Source organism: Pagrus pagrus (genome assembly GCF_965226575.1).
Source record: "Pagrus pagrus genome assembly, chromosome: 12".
In the NCBI taxonomy this organism is placed as follows: Eukaryota; Metazoa; Chordata; class Actinopteri; order Spariformes; family Sparidae; genus Pagrus; species Pagrus pagrus.
The window spans coordinates 25,004,696-25,023,488 of record NC_140196.1 but is presented as its reverse complement, the minus strand read 5'-3'; the positions used below and the strand labels follow the sequence as shown (position 1 = coordinate 25,023,488).

Sequence of the window (18,793 nt, the reverse complement as noted above, 5' to 3'; positions counted from 1 at the left end):
TAGAAAGCATGATAACAATTGAATCATAATTGGCATAATTTCTAATCTTCTAGATTAAAGAGTTTTCTATAAATTAAGAAAATAACTTTTCTATATAATACTGTTTTTTGGGGGTTCCCAAACAATTTCCTAGCTCCTCCAAATTATTCTATATTTTTGTGTAATTATCTTTTTTTCCCCAGGCTTTATTGCTGAGACATGTACTGCCTATGGCAGAAACACTGTCATCATCCATGGAGAAGAAAGCAGGTGGGAGGGACTTTGAAACCATCACAGCCCACTGCGTCTTTTGACAATTCAAACTGACCGGCTGGAACGCCCGAGGGAGGAAGAAAGTCGGAATAATAAAAATCCAGCGTGGTTTAAGGCTGCTCCCGGCTAATGTCTGGTTGAAGGAAAAGCAAATGGAAAAAATGGGACTGGCTGGCCAAACGATGTGAACTCAGGGACTGTTGTGCCCACAGAGACCTTTCTCCACCCAAAACATCACGGATCAAGCTGTTGCGCTCGATGAACGGATAGTGTTCTGAGCCGCCAGAGCGCAGGACTAAACTGAATGAGGAGAGATGGACTCTGTGTTTATAACAGTGATGCTTGGTGCTCACACTCAGTCAAAGTTGATGGACAGTGTTTCCCAGATGTTGAACTTTTAATATGAAGATGCCAATTACATTATCATCACCATCTTGTTGCTGCTGCTTCCATACACCTTGACGCAGATTCAAAGGATGTATATAAATAACTGTATATATGTTCTGTAATTTGTGTAGCATAAAGGAGTTTACAAACTTTCATTTTGCTATGCAACCCTGTGTTGTATAATGATGAAAGAATTCCATTTCTAGGTTCTTTATATTCTGGCAGAGTTGAAAGATCGTATCATATCATAATATAAAAAACAGATTAATAATGAATGCAAAGGTTAATAATTTACCTGGGACGACTCCATTGGTTGCTATGGCGCTCATTGATATGGCTGTGAGCAAGGTCTGTGTAGAGAAAGAGGACAGACTTTAATGAAAATGTCACAGAAAAAGCTTCCTATCTTGCACTGTTAATGAAATGAAATGAAATTCCTGGATCCGTCCCTTTCTCCAGATCCACACCCAGAGTAAATGGGGTCTCTTCTGGGTCAAGAGACATCCTCCATTCAAGTTTCATTACATTCTGTTTATCAGTGTTTGTAACAATGTAACAATCAGTAAATCAGTAAAAAGCCTTTTAGAATACACAGTATCAAATAATAAGTTTATCTGACTATGAATCTCAACTTATATTGGATGCCAGTGGGTATTTGACACTTAAACAGCACCACTGACATCTTTATCCTCTCTCATTTTCCTCTTCATTTTCCTCCGAGCCTAACTGGGTTACTAACCCTTTATTGGAGGATAGAGATGTGTGCAGATTAGCACACATCACATCACATGAGTGCAGAGCCATTAAGTTCCAACTCTTCAAACAGTCAGCTCTCTGTTTGGCCATGTGGAGCTACTGACGCAAGAGGCCGATTGTAAATCTGATTTAATTTTCTGCTTGTTTTGGCAAACCTCCTCTGAGCACAGGCGTGGAGATTTTATACTATTGTTAATCAGCGCCATAAAATCAGACAGTAATTGTCTGCCATGCCATAAATGTCAGACTCAATCTCAGACATATCATTGTTAAATCTAGTTAATTTTAAAACAATAAAGAAGAGGGAAGATAGGACACTTGATAGGACAAATGTCCCATTTTGATAACACCTAATGAAATGATGAAAATCTGTACTATTAAGGACATATGTCTTCCTACTTATTGTCAGCAGGAAGGCAGTATGTTGAGTAGTTGGATTCATAAATAACTCACACAGATGCAGCACATGGAGACGATTGCGAAGGACCCAAGGATTCCTGCTGTACCAACGATCCAGGTGAGACGCAGAAAGAGAATCACACCCAGGATGTTCTGCATGCAGGGCAGGTAAACTCCAATGAAGGTTCCCATCTGTGGGACCTGTGGATGGGTAAACACACACACATGCACACAGATGAGAATTAACCGACTACACAGATGAGACAGGCGGGGAGGAGAGGACAATTACAGTGAAATGTCAACAATTCAACTATCTGGTGCATCATATCCTTAATTATTTTGTTGTGATCTGCAAGAAGTGTGATTAAGCAAGCCAAACCTTTACCATGACGTGTTTTAATAGTGACACAAATGGACAAAAATACTGACTTCTCTTCTGAAATCTTTGGATTCCCTTTATTTAAGGCAGTTGAAATTAGCTTTTTTTCCTTTGACTTGTTATGAGGTAGTAAAGTAATTGTTCTTTGTTCACATGTGTTTATCATATGTAATATTCACTACTGCAACTTAAGTGGGCATGCAACAATTAAAGCTGTTGTAAAGTCTGGTAGAATTCCCATTTCTCCTTAAAGGCAATACGCAATATCAGGGTCTTATTTAACACAATGGCTAGAAACTGAGACGTGAGAACCTTTTTCAAAATGTCAAAGATCTGCTCCTACATGATTAAAGACATGGGAAATGTGCTCAGTTTTTAATAATAATTTGTGTCGGATAGGTTTTTTTCCAAAAAGAAAGTTAAAGATATACTATGCAGGATTGGTTGGTTGCTGTTTCGTAAACGTACCATTTAAAGGTGAAAGACAGTTGATTGATGAGTCTCATTCCAAGGTTGTCAGAACCCAACGCTTTGGGTCAAAATCGTTGGCTAACCAACATTGATGTGAATGCGAATGATACTCAATACTCGACTATCGAGTGGGAAAATAAAGGTAGAGGGCAGTTTCTCTGCATATACAGACACTGCCCCAAATTTCTGGCGGGTCACAGATGCTGATTGAGAGGGATTACTTTTGTATGAGTCTTTACATACATCATACGTACATCTGGTCCCCCTCAGTCATTGACAAATTCTATGTGGATGCAAATGTTGCTCATTTTACAATGCAAGATGTCTCCTGCATCACTGAAGTGTGTGTGTGTGTGTGTGTGTGTGTGTGTGTGTGTGTGTGTGTGTGCAGTAAGTGTCAAAACTAACACATACTCTGTTAGTTGCATTCTGGACCACAATTGGCTCCAAACATGTCAAGCATCAACATGTACCTATTTTAGCATGTTAAAATGAGATTTAAGGTGGGCATATAAAAACTTTTCTCTTTTAGTCCATCAATATGAAGACAAACTGTGCACATACATCATTCTGCACAAACTTCCAGTTGAGGGAACAATATGCAAAACACATTTTCTAGTGGAGGGTGACTTTTTTAAATACTGTGGCACAACACAACACTGTTTATGGCCCTACTGTACCCTACAAGGTTGATTTAGGCAACTGGGTGTTTTAGTTGAAGGTGTAACAAAAACCAGCTCAAACAGGAAGAAATAAAACAAAAATGTCCAGAGAAAAGTAAAAGAAATTCAATTGACAGTGAAATCGTCATTTACAGATGCACACCAAGAACCCTAATTGTTGTCAAGGTAGATTTTAATTTTACTCCTGGTGTAATTAAAACATGAATGAATTATTTATTTTATGTTAAACCTCAAATATCTGTGTGAAGAAAAAAAAATGTTTCTTAAAATTATTTAAATGTTATCTTCCTTTCAATGCAACAGATTCCTGAATAAAATACACCAACGAAAAAAAACAAACCAAAAAAACTTCTAACCTTCTAAATCTTAATGCGTTGCAGGATATTTGGGTAAAATATTGACCACAACATCAACTTTTAAGCAAATCGATCTGGCTTGAGCTCCTACGGTCACACTAACATGATCTCAGTATGCATCACGCTGCACAGGTACGTTACACTTCTACTACTTCGCCCCCCAAAACCAAATCTACATACCACTTTTCGAGTTACAAACACTTTGTCCTGTGCCTTCTCCACTGCACTCAGTTGTCTGTCGAAATGCTGTGAAATGCCTGACGGTGACTTCCAGATCTCCCACATCTTCTCTCTTGTCTTACTTTTTCTCCCTCTCACCCACTCAGCTTGATCTGTTTCGTTCCCTTTGCTCTCAGGCTGCTGATCTCTTTTGGTGCTCTCTTAAAGAAAAAACAGAGCTATCATTCAGGGGGCGGGTTTCAGGGAAACATCATCAATGCCTCTACTCAAAGCTACAGTCCAAGGTTCAGCTGCGTTCACCCACAGACTCTGTATGATGTTCTGTGTGAGCAACACTACCAAGGAGGATAGTATTGTTGTATAGTCTTATTGATTTCATCATTTCATTTGGCTCAGTCAAACCCTTTCTGTCAGCAGTGTATAGTTATTGAGAGCAATGAGGTTTTGTCCTCAGACTGAGAATGATTACATGAGCACCCTGTAAGTACAATGGAACAACAACTACAGGGATTGTCTTACAGGGATTTTTACAGTCCATTTATTCCCACACACAGCACATTTTACAGTCCAGATGATATCCAAATTATACATAACTTACTCAGTGTCCTTATAAATACTGTGTGATAGCATCATCCCAGACTGGGAAAAGGAAACTGTTAAAAAAGACTGTCACCAGTGGCTTTAAGTGCATATTAACATGCAGCTCTGTTCTGTTTCAGTCTGACTACTATCAGCAACAGGTGAGCCAGCTGGCACAAGAGGGAGGAAACACCTCCACTCTCCACCTCCACTTGGCGCTCAAACACAACGTCCCACACCTCTTCTCTTTGAGGGGGCTGAACCACTGTTAGCCAACAAGCAACAACAAGGTGACTGACGTAGAAGAGGGTCTGCCATACACTCTTTTGAGATCAGAGTTTGGTTTGTATTTGACTGGAGGAAAATGTCTTTTCTGATCACAACCTTAACATGGATGTTAGTAGTCAAGTGTTTGTGATATCAGGTCTTTTTCCCACGCCGAGCAGGTTATTTCCACCACACAGCAGGATAAGCACAGAGGAGATGTGATTGATCTTGGGCCTTTGTTCAAAGGTTGATAACAAGTACTTATCAAGGTCACAGAAACAGTGTTAGGTTAGCTGATGTCTGAGTGGGCCCACTACAGGTGTTATGTTATCAATCAGTTGTGTTTGGGTCAACAGGCATTGTAAATAACATATCTGACATTGTGTACATTTCATTTGCAGCTCTCTTTGTTCATATTTGCACTTTTCTCTATTTTGTACTGCAGCTGTTGCACAGCAATTTCCCTTCGGACAAATACCTTATCTTACATCTCATCTTAATGTATTGCACATTTACTGGGTGTGAGGTTGGCCCTCACTGCTTTCTGAAAGATCTGTCACATGAACCCCAAGCGTTTCAATATGGATAGATTTCAAGGTCAGAATATGTTATCTCTCACCATCTGCCTTAAAATCCCCCTGTCCTCCCCTCTCTTGCTATCTTTCCCACTTCCTCTTCTTCTTAACTTTGTTTTTGTTCTGTATAGTAAACCTTTCACATGGCTTCATGCAACAGCCCATGTATGTTATCAAAGAAACTGAAGAACTCTACTGTTGGGGCTTTTCCATCAACATGTGGTGGCTTGGCTTTAATCAGCACTTCCACCAACCGGGCAGGGATTTGCATTTTCATGAGAACAGGTCTAACTGCATGAAGGTGTGTCTTTAACCGATGATGTGCTTGTCTTAATTATTGGTCAAAGGAGCGGCTGTAAGTACTCTTACCAATTTCCAATAGATTCTTCACAGTCCCCCGAAACTAAACTTAAAACCGCAGAGATTGAATTAGAAACTACAACATTTACTACAATTACAATTACTGAGAACTGAATGTACGGAGACTTTTATGAACGTCTTTCTCTCATGTCTGTCCCTTCAAAAACATGTGTTGAGTATTGCAACAGTCTTGTTTGAGGGCTGACGAGGAGTCATCATGGGTTGGCCATAGCCTGCTTTGGCCCTACTGAGGGGTAGGTCCATCTCAGGCCAGGCTAGGCTCAACTCAGTCTGGTGAGATTGGTAATAGAGAAGCATAACAGAACGACATGGTTTGACTGGGCGTGGCCAAAGTGCCAGTAGAAAAGCCCCATTTATCAGTCAGTCACCCTGAAAATGGTTATAGCGTGTAGCTACTGGACCTTCAGGACATATAACAGGTGCCACAGGGGTGGCATGCAACAAGGGCCCCAGGCTGGAACCCATGCCGCTGTGGCAAGCAGTTAGTACATGGAAAACTAGTAGGACTCCCTTTGAATATGGCTTTTTAAATGAAATGAGGTCTTCATTGCAGACACAGGCTTGCCAGGGATTTTGTTCCTTCAGGTTTCTCTCAGATAGAAGTACTCAGTCAAATGACTGGACTACGTTAGTTGAATTGTCGAATAACAGAAAATTGATCTGTAACCATTTTAATAATGAATGAATCTGTAATTGTTGAAGCAAAACTGCAAAAAAAAAAGGTTCCAGCTTAATGTGAATATTTGGTAGTTTTTTTTAGGTATAGTCTACTTTTTAGAGGTTTGGAATGCTGGTTGGATGAAGAGGGCTATTCAAAAAGGCTTTCTTAAAAAAAAATAGTCGTGTTATGCCAAGTCATTCATCAATCATCAAAATAACCATGAGTTGCAGCCCTACTTGTCATTTACAGGATAAGGACCAGAGTTCCATTATTGCACTATGCAAAGGGCTGTTACCTACACTGTTGAGTGATATGCATGTACACACTCTTAAATCAAAGCCAGCACTAATGTGATTTACGGGCATACAGAGCCACACACACACACAAAACATGTGTCCCTGTCCTATGATTTTCTGTTTAGCCTGTATATCATCAAGATGATGGTTAAATGATCATAGAGGAACAAATCTGTAAAGAAAAAGATAAAACCGGCCCTCAAAAACATCACAACGATGAATTTAATGTTTTCCACTAGATTCTAAGATTACCCTTAGTGGTAATTCCTACGTCATTACTGTACATATGGTTTTTAATTACCATACAACAACAACATTGCAGCCGTCTCTTAAACTCAAATCTGAACATTAAAGATTGCCCAGTCTCTCTTGATGCTCTTGAGCAGCTTGGAGAACAGTTTATGTCTTTTGTCCTTCAGGGAAATTATGAATTAGTTCTTAATAATTCTCGTAAGATGAAACGGCACATCTCGACAATACATTCCATTCTTTCGATATGTTTATGGGCTGCTTTATCCCTTCATGATCCCAAAGATCAAAGTGGTCTGTGAACAATATACAAAGCTCGACAGACTGAAAACTGAAAAGCAGAAATGATATTTGCTGAAACTCAGAAGGTTATACATTTAATATTGTGTCTTTTTTCAAGGCTAGCTAAATTCAAATGAACTGGAGAGCTGTGTATTTTCAGGCAGGGCTCAGTCTGAATGTGGCCTTATTCATGCTAAAGATTCCACTGCCAATGCAGGTTTTCTGTATTTTCTATGCTGGAGTGCCCTTTGAATGAGAGGAAACCAAGCAGAATTGGTTTTCTACTGCATGTACCCCTGAACTGAAACTGACAATGCCCACTCAAAAAAAGAAGTCCGTACCACGACAGTGACCCTCCTAACTCCATCCTCATTCTCTGCCTCCTCATGCTCACGAACACCCTGGGTCAGGTTGGTGTAGTTGGCCAGCTTGTTGAGAAGGGATGCCACCATAGGGGTGCTGTCAATTTCCTCCTGCAGAGAGAGAGAATGAGAAGAGAAATGCATTAACTAAAGCAAGCACAATCTGTTCCATCAACTACATCAGCGCAGTACAATAATGCAAGCAGGTGCAAGGACACTTTCACAGGAATTGGGAATGTGACATCATCAAGCCATCACCTGTACACCATTACCAACAATTTAGATAGGTAGTCTCAACTTTCATCCACTTAGTGTAACATGGTTAAACTTCAGCTTCAATATGGTCTTTGAACACTGTTGTGTAGTGAGCTGTAACGGCCTATCGCACAACCACCAAACAAACAAACAAAATGTAGATCATGTGGAGGTGTTGTTGTTGTTGTGTCAGCTTTGACATTTTCTCACTTTTAGACAGATGGGGGGATAAATGGTAAGTTTGACTAGATATGACAGCTATAACATATTATGTGTTACACAGGGATGCATAGAATGATATCACTACTTATTGTAGGTGTCAAAACAAACTGCTGAACTAACAGAAAACACTGCAAATTGAATAAGAAAAAAAAAATATTCATAGTATACGGTCAGACATAAAGGTAGGCTAGCTCTAGTGTTTCATTTTTGCTAGATACCAGGAGATAAATTAGGCTGTGGTCAGACATGCATATGCAGGCGGAGGAAAATCCCCCACTGTGGGCGGTGCACACATGTGATTCTTGGAAGTCAGCGAAGCCAAGTCGCGGATTTGCTTTGGATGCAAATGTTTTTTTTTTTTGCTCATATACTCCCATAGCATGGAAGTAAATGAGAGGCAAATGTTGATTTTGCATATGTGACTGCAGTTATGTACATGATTAATCAAAATGTTGTTTGTATGACATTGGCTGACCCTTACCCTATCTATCCCTCCCCACCATTATCTAACTATTATCTAAATTTTGTAATTAATCGCTCCTTGGCCTCTGTTGAGAGCTTCTCCTTAGATGGGCATTTGTCTTTTGCACGCCTTGTGATCATATACATGTCTTTAATTTCTATGCCAGCAACTTTAAGTATTTTACCTGTAATTAGTAATTCATAAATGTCAGGTAACACAACATGCAGTGATATAAACTTCTTGTACCATAGATCATAAGCAACATGAATTAGCTAATACAATTAAGCATACAAGCTTAATTGACTGTACAGTTTTTTGATATGTGCCTCAAATGCTTTCACAGTGTACATTTGGAGTAATACAACTGTTGTCTTACCTCAAACAGGGCCATGTTCTTGCCCTCATAAAAGTGTTCTCCGTCATCGTCTGAGTTGATGAATGGACTGGAGTCTCTCTGGTTGTCTTCTCCTGGTGGAATATAAAAGAAAAACACACATGTTGTAAGATATGGTAGAGCAGCAAGAGAACAGCGGCAGCAGGATCATCAGGCATGTAATATGCTGTAGCAGCACTAGTTGTACTGCAGTGGTATTCCTAGTAGAGCTGTATTTACAGTAGTGGTAGTGAACAAGACATGTAAGAGTGATTGTAGAGTGATCCCTGTGTGTCATTCAAACTGGATTTTAGTAGCATCTCATTTGTGTCATTGTTAGCCAAATAGGATGGCTGAAAACGCAGCATCTCCCACATGGACCATATAGTTTTTGTTAACACATAGGCTAGTCAAAATGAAAGTCATGTTGTCTGCCAACACCACAAATTATAGCTAGAAGACTGTCTTTTGTGTGCTTCAGGAAGACCAGCAGAGTGTCTTGTAGGCTATTAGTGTTAGCTGATCGTGGCATTTTCCAGTTAGCAAGGCAGGTCGTTTTTTTAAATTTGAAAGAAAATGACTGGCAGCAGATCAAACCTTCAGAAACAAAAGCTGTGAGGCAGCACACCCTGTAAAGCTCACGTTAACATTAGCTAAAACAGCTGCAGCGCTCATATCAGTGAGCTTTTGTCAGACATGACCAATGATTTCAGTGTTATCAATCGAAATATATTGTATAAATACAATGCCACCTTTGAGTTTGATTACTCATTTTAATTACTTAATTACTTTACTATGAATAAAAATGTCAAGGTCTGTTTTCAGTTGACTTCTGTTTTGAGGAATGTGAGATCAAACTATCTGGTGGTGTCCTCGCTGTCATAATTGTTCTTAATCAGCCATTTTTTGAAATGTTGCTGTGTGGAAATATAATTATGGTGAACTCCACTTAAACTTTAATGTAAAATGAATTTAAAATTAAAAACATTTCATTTAAAAGGAACCTGGATAAGTTAAGAGTCCAATACTGTTTATTGAGAATTGGGGGTCAAAAGTTTGAGTTTTATGGCAGACAAAGGCTGTGCCCACAGTTTAGCCTTTTGCTACAATCTGCTTTTGTACACCCTTGAAAAGACAAAGCAGCATGAGGGTAACATCAATATATGCCTTTCAAGCTGCTTCTATATTTGGTTTCTGTTGCGCCTGGCTTTCATGCAGCGATCTCAGTTCATACGTTTTTGGTATGTCATCAAACTACTACAATGTTGTCTTTATTGCCTTGAATAACCCAAGGCCTAACAGTTGTTCAGAGATCAATGAGAAGAACAGTACACTGTGGATGCACATGATATTGTGGGGATTATAACAAAATCTAGCATGCAAAAAAGGAGCTGGGTGGATTATTTAAGTATGACGGCTGGTTTTGCTTATATTTGTGCCAACAGTGGGCTCCAAGCCAGAACTTTCCTTTCAACAAACTAAAGGGTCTTTATGGGCAAATCTAAAACCCCATTGTGCAAAAGTTCATGTCAGGGTTAGATCTGTTATCAGTGTTAATTTTGCGGCATTCTCCAGCCACTTTGAATCCATCCTCGGCTGTTGCTTTGATTGTCATGGGAATATGAATGACGTAAGGGAAAACATCACATTGTACAAAAGGAAAGGAGGTTGACTTTAGGATGATAGCTTGTGACAAGTACATAAAATAACAAGATAGTGTCTATCTGATCACTGTGTTAGGAATATGGCAGTCTAACTCTTGTGAACTCTTGTGATCCCATTGGTAATATTAATAGAAATAAACCATAAAGAAACACCTGGGAAACATCAAGTAAGCTCAGCTGTAATAAACTATGTCACACTAATGTATATTTCAAAACTCATACGGTACCTGATGCATTTAGAGTTACCTTTGCATTCCCTTTGAATGAAAAGACAAGGGGGCAGGATGTGGTGTGTAAACAACAATAATGAAGTTATCATACCTACTAATCATACTTACCGATGTATTTAGGAAGAAATGACCAGAATTTGAAGGTAGCTCCTAAACTATAGGGGGCAGCATAACCTATAACTGCTGCTCTCTAGGCTACTCTTTGCTGTACCCAATCTTTGGTTGTAGCGACTAACTGCCGTTAGCAAGTAGCCCAGTTAGCCATGGAGCTAAGTGGCAACAGGGCTCAGCTTCAGTGGAGGTCAGTTAACAGACAGGTGATACAGCCGCTACAGAGGTGATTTACAGTGACACAGTACCAGAAGACACAACAAGCACAGATGCCATATAAAGCGGCAGATGAGCAAGAGAGAGTTAGGGATTAGCAGCAGGCGTAGAGCCGGTCAACGTGGTATGAGACAGAATGGGCAGTGGGCTGCTGGTTAGCATATGAACCTCAGTATACATCTCTGCAACACAATACATGTGTCTTCATATTGTGTTGACAATATCTGTTCATTTTTGTTTTGTTTTAAATTTAAATTCTTTCCGTATCTTACATATTTTCCTCCTTTAAGATGCATATAAAAGCACTTTGACTAATAATGTGTTTCTGATATGTTTTTTTTTTCACAAAGAAAGTTCTTTAAATGACACCTACTTCCTTTCCCACAGTTGAATATATAATTTGTCAATTTTTCCTCTCCATCTACTGTCAAGTTCCACTACTTGACAGGAGATGTCTCCTACAACTATTTTTGATGTTACAAACCATGCTTTTGGCCCACATCTTTAAAATAGGAATTCTTTGAGCACAGAGTACACTTTCAGCAAATGAATTGATGATTTGTCTCTTTAGCTTTACTGTATTTTTGTCAGCAAAGCATATAGTAAATATGAAAAAATAATATTATGAAATTTGGTCTGTTGGACTGTTGAGTCAGAGTAACACACATATACAGTACAGCATGTTACTGTACGTGTGTGAACCTTCATCCAACTCCAACAAACTTCAACTAACACTAACTTTGACCTTCAATACAAACTACTTCTACTAATTTTAACAAAATCTAATTAATCCTGAACATGTGTTGAATATTGCTGCAACAAAAGAGATGAAAAATGACAGAGGGAATTATGAAGTGTCAAACATATAGATACAAGAACACAGCTTCCACTTCAAGTGTGCACAAAATGTATTTCTCTAATACTCAGAAGCAGTTTTTTTTATTTCAAAATCCAAGAAATTGAAAAGCTTCCCATGCAGTAATCATGTTAACCAGCAGATGTCCTTATTTCTATATATACAACAGCAGGGTGTCCAAGACGCTCAGGTCACCAGTACATCATACTATGTAGAACACAGAATAACACAACAAGCTGCCAAATGATTAACATAAGACAAAAAAAGGATACTAAGATGTATTTGTTGGATGTCTATGTTAACACTGAATGCCAACTCTGCAGATGGATCCAATGTCCCCAGTTGAAGTGATGTGATAAATTAACCTTAACAGTAACAGGACTTTTACTTCAAGAGAAAGCTGAGTCATAAAAATTTGTGCATAGCCAGACCTATCTCCACAGCGCTGTGTCAGTGCTTGAGAAATGTTTGCCTGCAGGCATTACCATTACAGTACTGGGGGAATTGCTCTGGCTTGTTTGTATTACCCCTGCAAAATAGTGCTGAAGGAATCTTGTTTCGGTTGAACACTGGCACGTGGGGGAGCAAGTTCTGGTGCTAAATGGCTAAATTCCTATTACGAAAAGGTAACATCTGCTAGCTTGTTTAGATGTGTACCGTTTTACTACATCTTTTGTATCTCTTGGTTGCTTTTTTGAATTGAGGATTTTTGGGTGCTTAAGTTAAAATGTTCTTTATTGCTGCCATTGTGAATTATCAGAGAGGTGGAGTGCCAAAGCTTTGTTGTGGCAATTAGTCAAAGTCTAAGTCATATAATTGGTCCAACGGAAGTCAAGTGAAGCGTCAGATTCACAAACCCATAACCATGCACACCCTGTACAGTTTAGAGAGTGTCAAACCGGCTTGTTGAGGCGTCACACGTGACAGTCCAGCTAAAGAAAAGTTACATGGGACCTACCTAAAAATACACTTCCTTTATAATCACTGCACAGGAGGAGCTTTGAAGCAGGATGGCAGCTTCTGTTGGCAGTTGGCCCACCCCACCAGGCCAACACTTAAGAAATCATGCTACATGATTAACATCCTTTTCCTCTGCACAGTAGAAGTGCTCAGTAGATGCCCGATGGAGAGGACATGATGATTAGGGAATGGTACTGAGAGCCCTTAACAAACACAATCCAAACTGTTTACATTGACTATTGGAAGTTACTCCAGAGACAGGGGTATGTGGTTGTGGTTCAGTCATTACAACAGAGGCAGAACATTGATGGCTACATATTTAATACTCCTACTCACGCTCAAGTCACTACGGTTCATGAACATTTATTAGCTTTCTTGTTTGATTGGTTTTGAGTTATAAAATAGAGGCTCCTGCAAAACCTGCTGAGCAGCAAAAAATGAAACATGCAAAGTGGTCATACGATACTGCTTTGGAAAATGATGGTACTAAGATGTTATGGTCTGTACAGGTGGCATCTTGTCTAATCAGCACTGTGTGAATACTGGTGTGTGTCCTCTTGAGCACTGTTCTGTGACTTTACAGTGAAAACTAGGTAAAGGTAAAAGTACCCACTGAACTGCCACTAATAAAGGGATTTATGATACCTACAGTGCTCTCTGGCTTTGAGACCTTTACCACCTGCGATAAAAAGAAGGCTTTTTAATGTATTTTTCTGAAGGGCCAGACTAGAGTCCTCATTCCTTTTAATTTTTTATTGGGAAAACCCTGTACTAAGGCTGTGTATGCCTGACATTTGGACTGAAGAGTCCTACAAACAATGAGCAATTGTTTTCAGTAACTGTCTTATTAAAATAAGAAGTTAAGGACAAATAAGACAATTTGGTTACAGCTAAATGATGGACAAAGTTGTACTGAAACACGTTTATAAAGACTTATAATATGGTTAAATGTTATGTACTTTCGAAGAGAGGAAACGGCATGGTTAGAAAAAACTTATACGTTTGCTCGACGTGGTTTTTGCCGTTTTTGGAAAAGCCATTTCTTCGTCTACTGAGTTTATTACATCCATGCATAACCTAACCTTGGTCACCACCTTCTCATGAAACTATGCAAAGTTTAGATCAGTCGCTCCGAACTAGTTTATGAAAACACACCTTATTCAAATTTTTATGTACTATTTCAAAAATTTGCTTCAAATTCATTTGACTGTTAAATGGAAACAGAGCTATTGATGTGCCAACATTCCAGGTTCCGGAAAAATTCATGCATGTTTGAACAACCCAACAACTCTGCAGAACCAAATGATGTAAATCAGACAAGACAAGACAAGATAAGATAAGACCAGAAAAACCCTTTATTGATCCTGCACCAGGGAAATTCAATTTTTACAGCAGCTCAAATGACAGAGGCAGAGAGAAGGTTAGGGAAAGGGTTAACCCAGATAGACCTTTGTAACTTCAAACACAGAAAATATTAAATTAACAACCAAGCACATTGTATAAATAAGGGCCATACACTTGCCAACACCACATCGCTAACCCCTTTTCCCTCATTGTGTTTTCACTTCCCTATAGTTTTACATCTCTCATTTACGCCTATATCTCTTGGTACAGTTGGATCCTGACCCAATAAAAACTACCATATTAATTTGCTTTAAAAATAATGGCAAAACGCAGCGCACAATTTAGTCAAAACTGTCAGACTTGTAATGTCTTTGAAAAAAGATTTTTGAATCTGTAGTCACTACAAAACAGAGCATAAATTCATGGCAAACTGCTGTTCTAGCTACCTGCCTTAACAATATAGATGGTATATGGTAATCTACCATCACACTCACTGCACTGTCTGACATACTATACAGCTAAAGCAAGAGAGCTATATCATGTTAAAGCTAGCTGAGTAAAGCTTAGCATGGCAATAGTGGCGGGGCCCAAAGTTTGGCCAGGGTTGCTGCTACCAGAGTCACAACAAGTAGTAGTAGCATGCCTGCTAGTATAATAATGGATTACTGAACAGGCCTTCCAAGTATAGAGCCTCTGTATGAAGTGACTTTTAACATTTCTTGTTCTCTTGACCGGACACAAAGAGACACAACACAACGAGAAAGAGATGCAAAACAAGACGTACAACAACTGAGATGGCACATGACTAAAATGCTGCTAAATTATGCAAAATAAGCTTTCTGTGTGTCTTGTACTTTAGGTGTCTGTGTCCAGGTGCCCCTTGTCTCATAATCTATCCATGGCTTTAGGCTATCTGGAGTTACAAAAAGCAGCTACTTCTAAATATTATTTAAGAATAATCCTGTAAGAATCATTGAATTTCACCTCTTTAAGATTTAGGATCTTTTAATCATTTCACACCTGTCAACAGGCGACACACACCTTTGAGAGACTGAAAACTTTCAACAGAGATGGCAGTCAGACCCAGGTAAAACACTGGACCAACAAGCTCCAGAATGAGCAAACTCAGGAAAGTAGAGCTAACTGAGCAGTTGCCTCAATGAACAGACATCAGCAACAACTTGAGGCAGAGGATAAAGTGAGAAAAGGTCCGACATCAAAAGGATCAGAGAGGATCAGGAGCTGATTTGGACGCTGAGGGAAAAGCAGGGTGCCCTCTGTCAGGAGTTGGAGGGCCTGAAAACCAGACTCTAGGGAATAACCTCAACCAACCTCGAGTTTCCTACTGAGTTTAAGGCTCAGGAAGAGTCAGTGCCATTTTGTCCAATGTTGTGGCATTGCTGCCGAAGGCTTAGCACTGCAGCCTCAGGGACATACCTCAGCTGAACAAGAATAAAGGTTCTGCCTGTAAAGCTGTATTTTGTCATACTTGTTAAGTTAAGTTGTTAAGTGGTAGTGCACACAGCACTGTATCATCAGTGTTTAAGGACAGCAGGATTGCTGGTGCTAAAATATTCAAGTTGTGTTTGGTCTTTGCTGGTATATTATATATTATATATTATGTATTTTAAGTGTTCTACGCCTAGCAGTGACAAGGACAAATAATGATAATCCCTAGGATTCAAGAAAGTGATTTTTGACACAGCCTATGATCATTACCAACCAATCACCGCAATTAATGTTGGCAGTGTATGTGTCCGCAAACCACAGATTAAAAATGTACATCTCTTTATGTTTCTTTAGGTTCAGTTTTCAATGTTATATTGTGCCAACACGGTGCTTATGGTCTGGTTAGGTTTAGGAAAAAATCATATTTGTTTGTAGGGGTGGGGGAAAAAATCAATTCACATTAGAATCGCGATTCTAATCATCCACGATTCTAAATCGATTCATAAACTTCAAAAATCGATTTAAAAAAAAACTAAAACATTTTTTTATTTATTTATTTTTTTCTATTTTGAAAAATCACACAAAACACCAATTTGTATTATTTGTGTACAGTTTATATTTCTAACTTCTGGGAGAAAAAGGCAGCTGGCTTTTATTTAGGCAATTTTATTTATGCAAGTTATTTCTTGTACAGTAAGTAAGTTTTTATTTGTTTAGCATGAATAAATGTTACCTTTTTTTAATGTTTGCCTTTGTGTGATTACATCATTGGAATCAGTTTGTTTAAAAATCACATTATCTTATACAAACTGTATTGTTTTGATGCCATAATTTGCCTTAACACACTATGCACTGTATCAATTTTTGAATCGAGAATCGTTTGAATCGAGAATCGGCTGAATCGAGAATCGGTTGAATCGAGAATCTGCTGAATCGAGAATCGGTTGAATCGACAATCGATTCTGAATCGAATCGTGAGACACCCAAAGATTCACACCCTATAAAAATGTCCCATCGTCTCTTCAAAAATATCCAGTGGTTTCACGTTTACAAATGTTAAACAGTCTGAAACACCCCCCACTTCCCCTCCACCTCCTGACATAATGTCAACATGAAATGACACATGTTGTAGAAATGTTACATGTGATATGTATGACACATGCAGTATTCGGCTGACCTGGCTGCCATAACATATCTCAGATGGGGTTCAATAGAAGCCCGATTGAAAACAGTGTTTTATAAAAGTCACTTTATATGAACTTTCAGTAACACATATTTATATGTATTTGATTTTATATTAATTCATTATCCTGAGACAAAGAAACAGACAGCTAGCTTAACATATACATGTAATTCTTATAGGACAGTAATGAATAATAATATTTTCGAAGGTAAATCAGTTAAAATAGAAAAGTAGGCATGATTTTCTCTGTACATGCTGTAAAGTCAATCCAAAAGCAACATGCTCTGTTTGAATTTTTTAGATATAATGCACTGCAGGTTCGTCACTATTCTATGTTTTATGTTCTGGCACTATTTTTTGGAGGTAAAACACCAAATGGTCATAGAAGATAGAAGATCATAATGTGTACCTACCGTCTGTTCCATGGTTTGTCGGTTTGAAAACTTTTAACCTTTTTTCTTCTACTTCTGCATATTGTTCTGGCTCTCTATTCTCTCTCTGTGTTTGTAGTTTGTCTTCTTTTATAATAGACATAGAGCCCCACATTACAGCCAAACAGCACCAACCATCAATCAGAGTAAACCAGACCTGAGTAACAACTACACAGTCCCATCTTCCTACCACAGAAAGTTCTGGCTGGTTGAACAACGTCACACTTAAAAGCTGTGTGTGCATTTGTTTGTGTGCAGAATGTGCCTGCCATAACATGTATCTGGATGTGTCATCGTGCGTCTGTTTGTCAATTCTGCAATGACACATACAGTTTAGCAATCTTACACATTTTTACTCCCATCCTTCACCCAGTGCATGATGGGATAGGATTCGGCTTCCTCACGACCCCGGACAGAAAATAAGAGGGTATTGAAAACAGACCTCACTGAGTGTGTGAGCATGTCTGCAAGCCAAAGAGGAGGTTTAGTTTTTCACCGTATCCCTACCTGAGTTGGATCCTAGTAAGTTGTCCTCATCCTTTTTCTCCCCAAACAGTTTGCCCAGACTGACTGGTTTGTTGCCTTCAGCTTCAGCTGCGCTGTTGCTGTCATCCTCCGCATCCTCCACTGGCACTACAGTGAAGTTGATGGGCATTTTGGCTCTTTCGTTGTCCAGAACAAAGTATGAAAATTCCAGTGTCCAGTGACAACAAGCAGGAAACAAAAAAAAATATCCAAAGAAAGTCAAGTGGGAGACATAGGGCCCTCAGGAAAGCTGAGGATTCATGTTGACCACAACATGACAATCACTTAACTCTTTTTTTCCCTTTCTCTTTCTTATGTGATCCAGTGTCCTCTAAACTCAGGGTGAAAGTGCTGCCTCCAGCACATGAGGCAGGCCAAAGTCCAGCAGTGTGTATGTCTTCACTCTCTCTCTCCTTGTTTCTTTCCCTCCCTTTTCCCCCCACTGCTCTAAGACTATTGCCCCATGTGACCCTCTATTTACCATTTGAACAGAGTCCCTACATGGAGAGCCCTGCAGCTCCTCCCACTACTGACCGTCCCACTTCTCTCACTCATACCTTTGCCTAAAGGTTCCTACCAACAAACCCTCAAAGTATTTGTAAAAGAATCCAAATCCAAACTTTACAGTCCCCCTTTGCTAATAAAAAAGTGGCTAATATATAATGAGTACAATTTTAACACAAACTCTTTTCTTTCCTCTTCTTCTGTCCTTGGTTTTGTTTCCTCTTTTCTCTTCAGGCTGGCAGTTTCCGCCTTTGGTTTCCTCCAGGTAAACAAAATGGGTGTTACCTTTCCCACAGTGCATTATGGGTAGCGGTGAAGTGCTGAAGTTGAGCAAAGGGCGACACCAAATGCTCACATGCGCACACACATTGTGTCAGCAAAGGAAGCACCTTGAAAGCCTTGGACAGTAACTTTCCTCTGTATTCTCCACAGGGGAAAGGGACAGAGCTAATAACAATGGACACAAGTAAACAAGGATTGTTTTCTGTTTGT

General features: G+C 39.2%; 1 protein-coding gene across 2 annotated transcripts in view; it reads right to left on the bottom strand.

The window, feature by feature from the left end:
* The window catches only part of LOC311266887 (solute carrier family 12 member 7-like), a 34,540-nt gene extending 16,354 nt beyond the window's left edge, over positions 1-18,186 (bottom strand). For both annotated transcript variants that reach the window (XM_084369521.1, XM_084369522.1), the window contains exons 1-5: positions 17,780-18,186; positions 8,832-8,923; positions 7,495-7,626; positions 1,849-1,995; positions 935-989 (exon numbers count right to left, since the gene is read on the bottom strand). In XM_084369521.1, the coding sequence (XP_084225647.1) occupies positions 935-989; positions 1,849-1,995; positions 7,495-7,626; positions 8,832-8,923; positions 17,780-17,927 (574 nt within the window). In that variant the 5' untranslated portion in view covers positions 17,928-18,186. The remainder of the gene's footprint in view (positions 1-934; positions 990-1,848; positions 1,996-7,494; positions 7,627-8,831; positions 8,924-17,779) is intronic.
* Between the last annotated feature and the right edge of the window lie 607 nt (positions 18,187-18,793).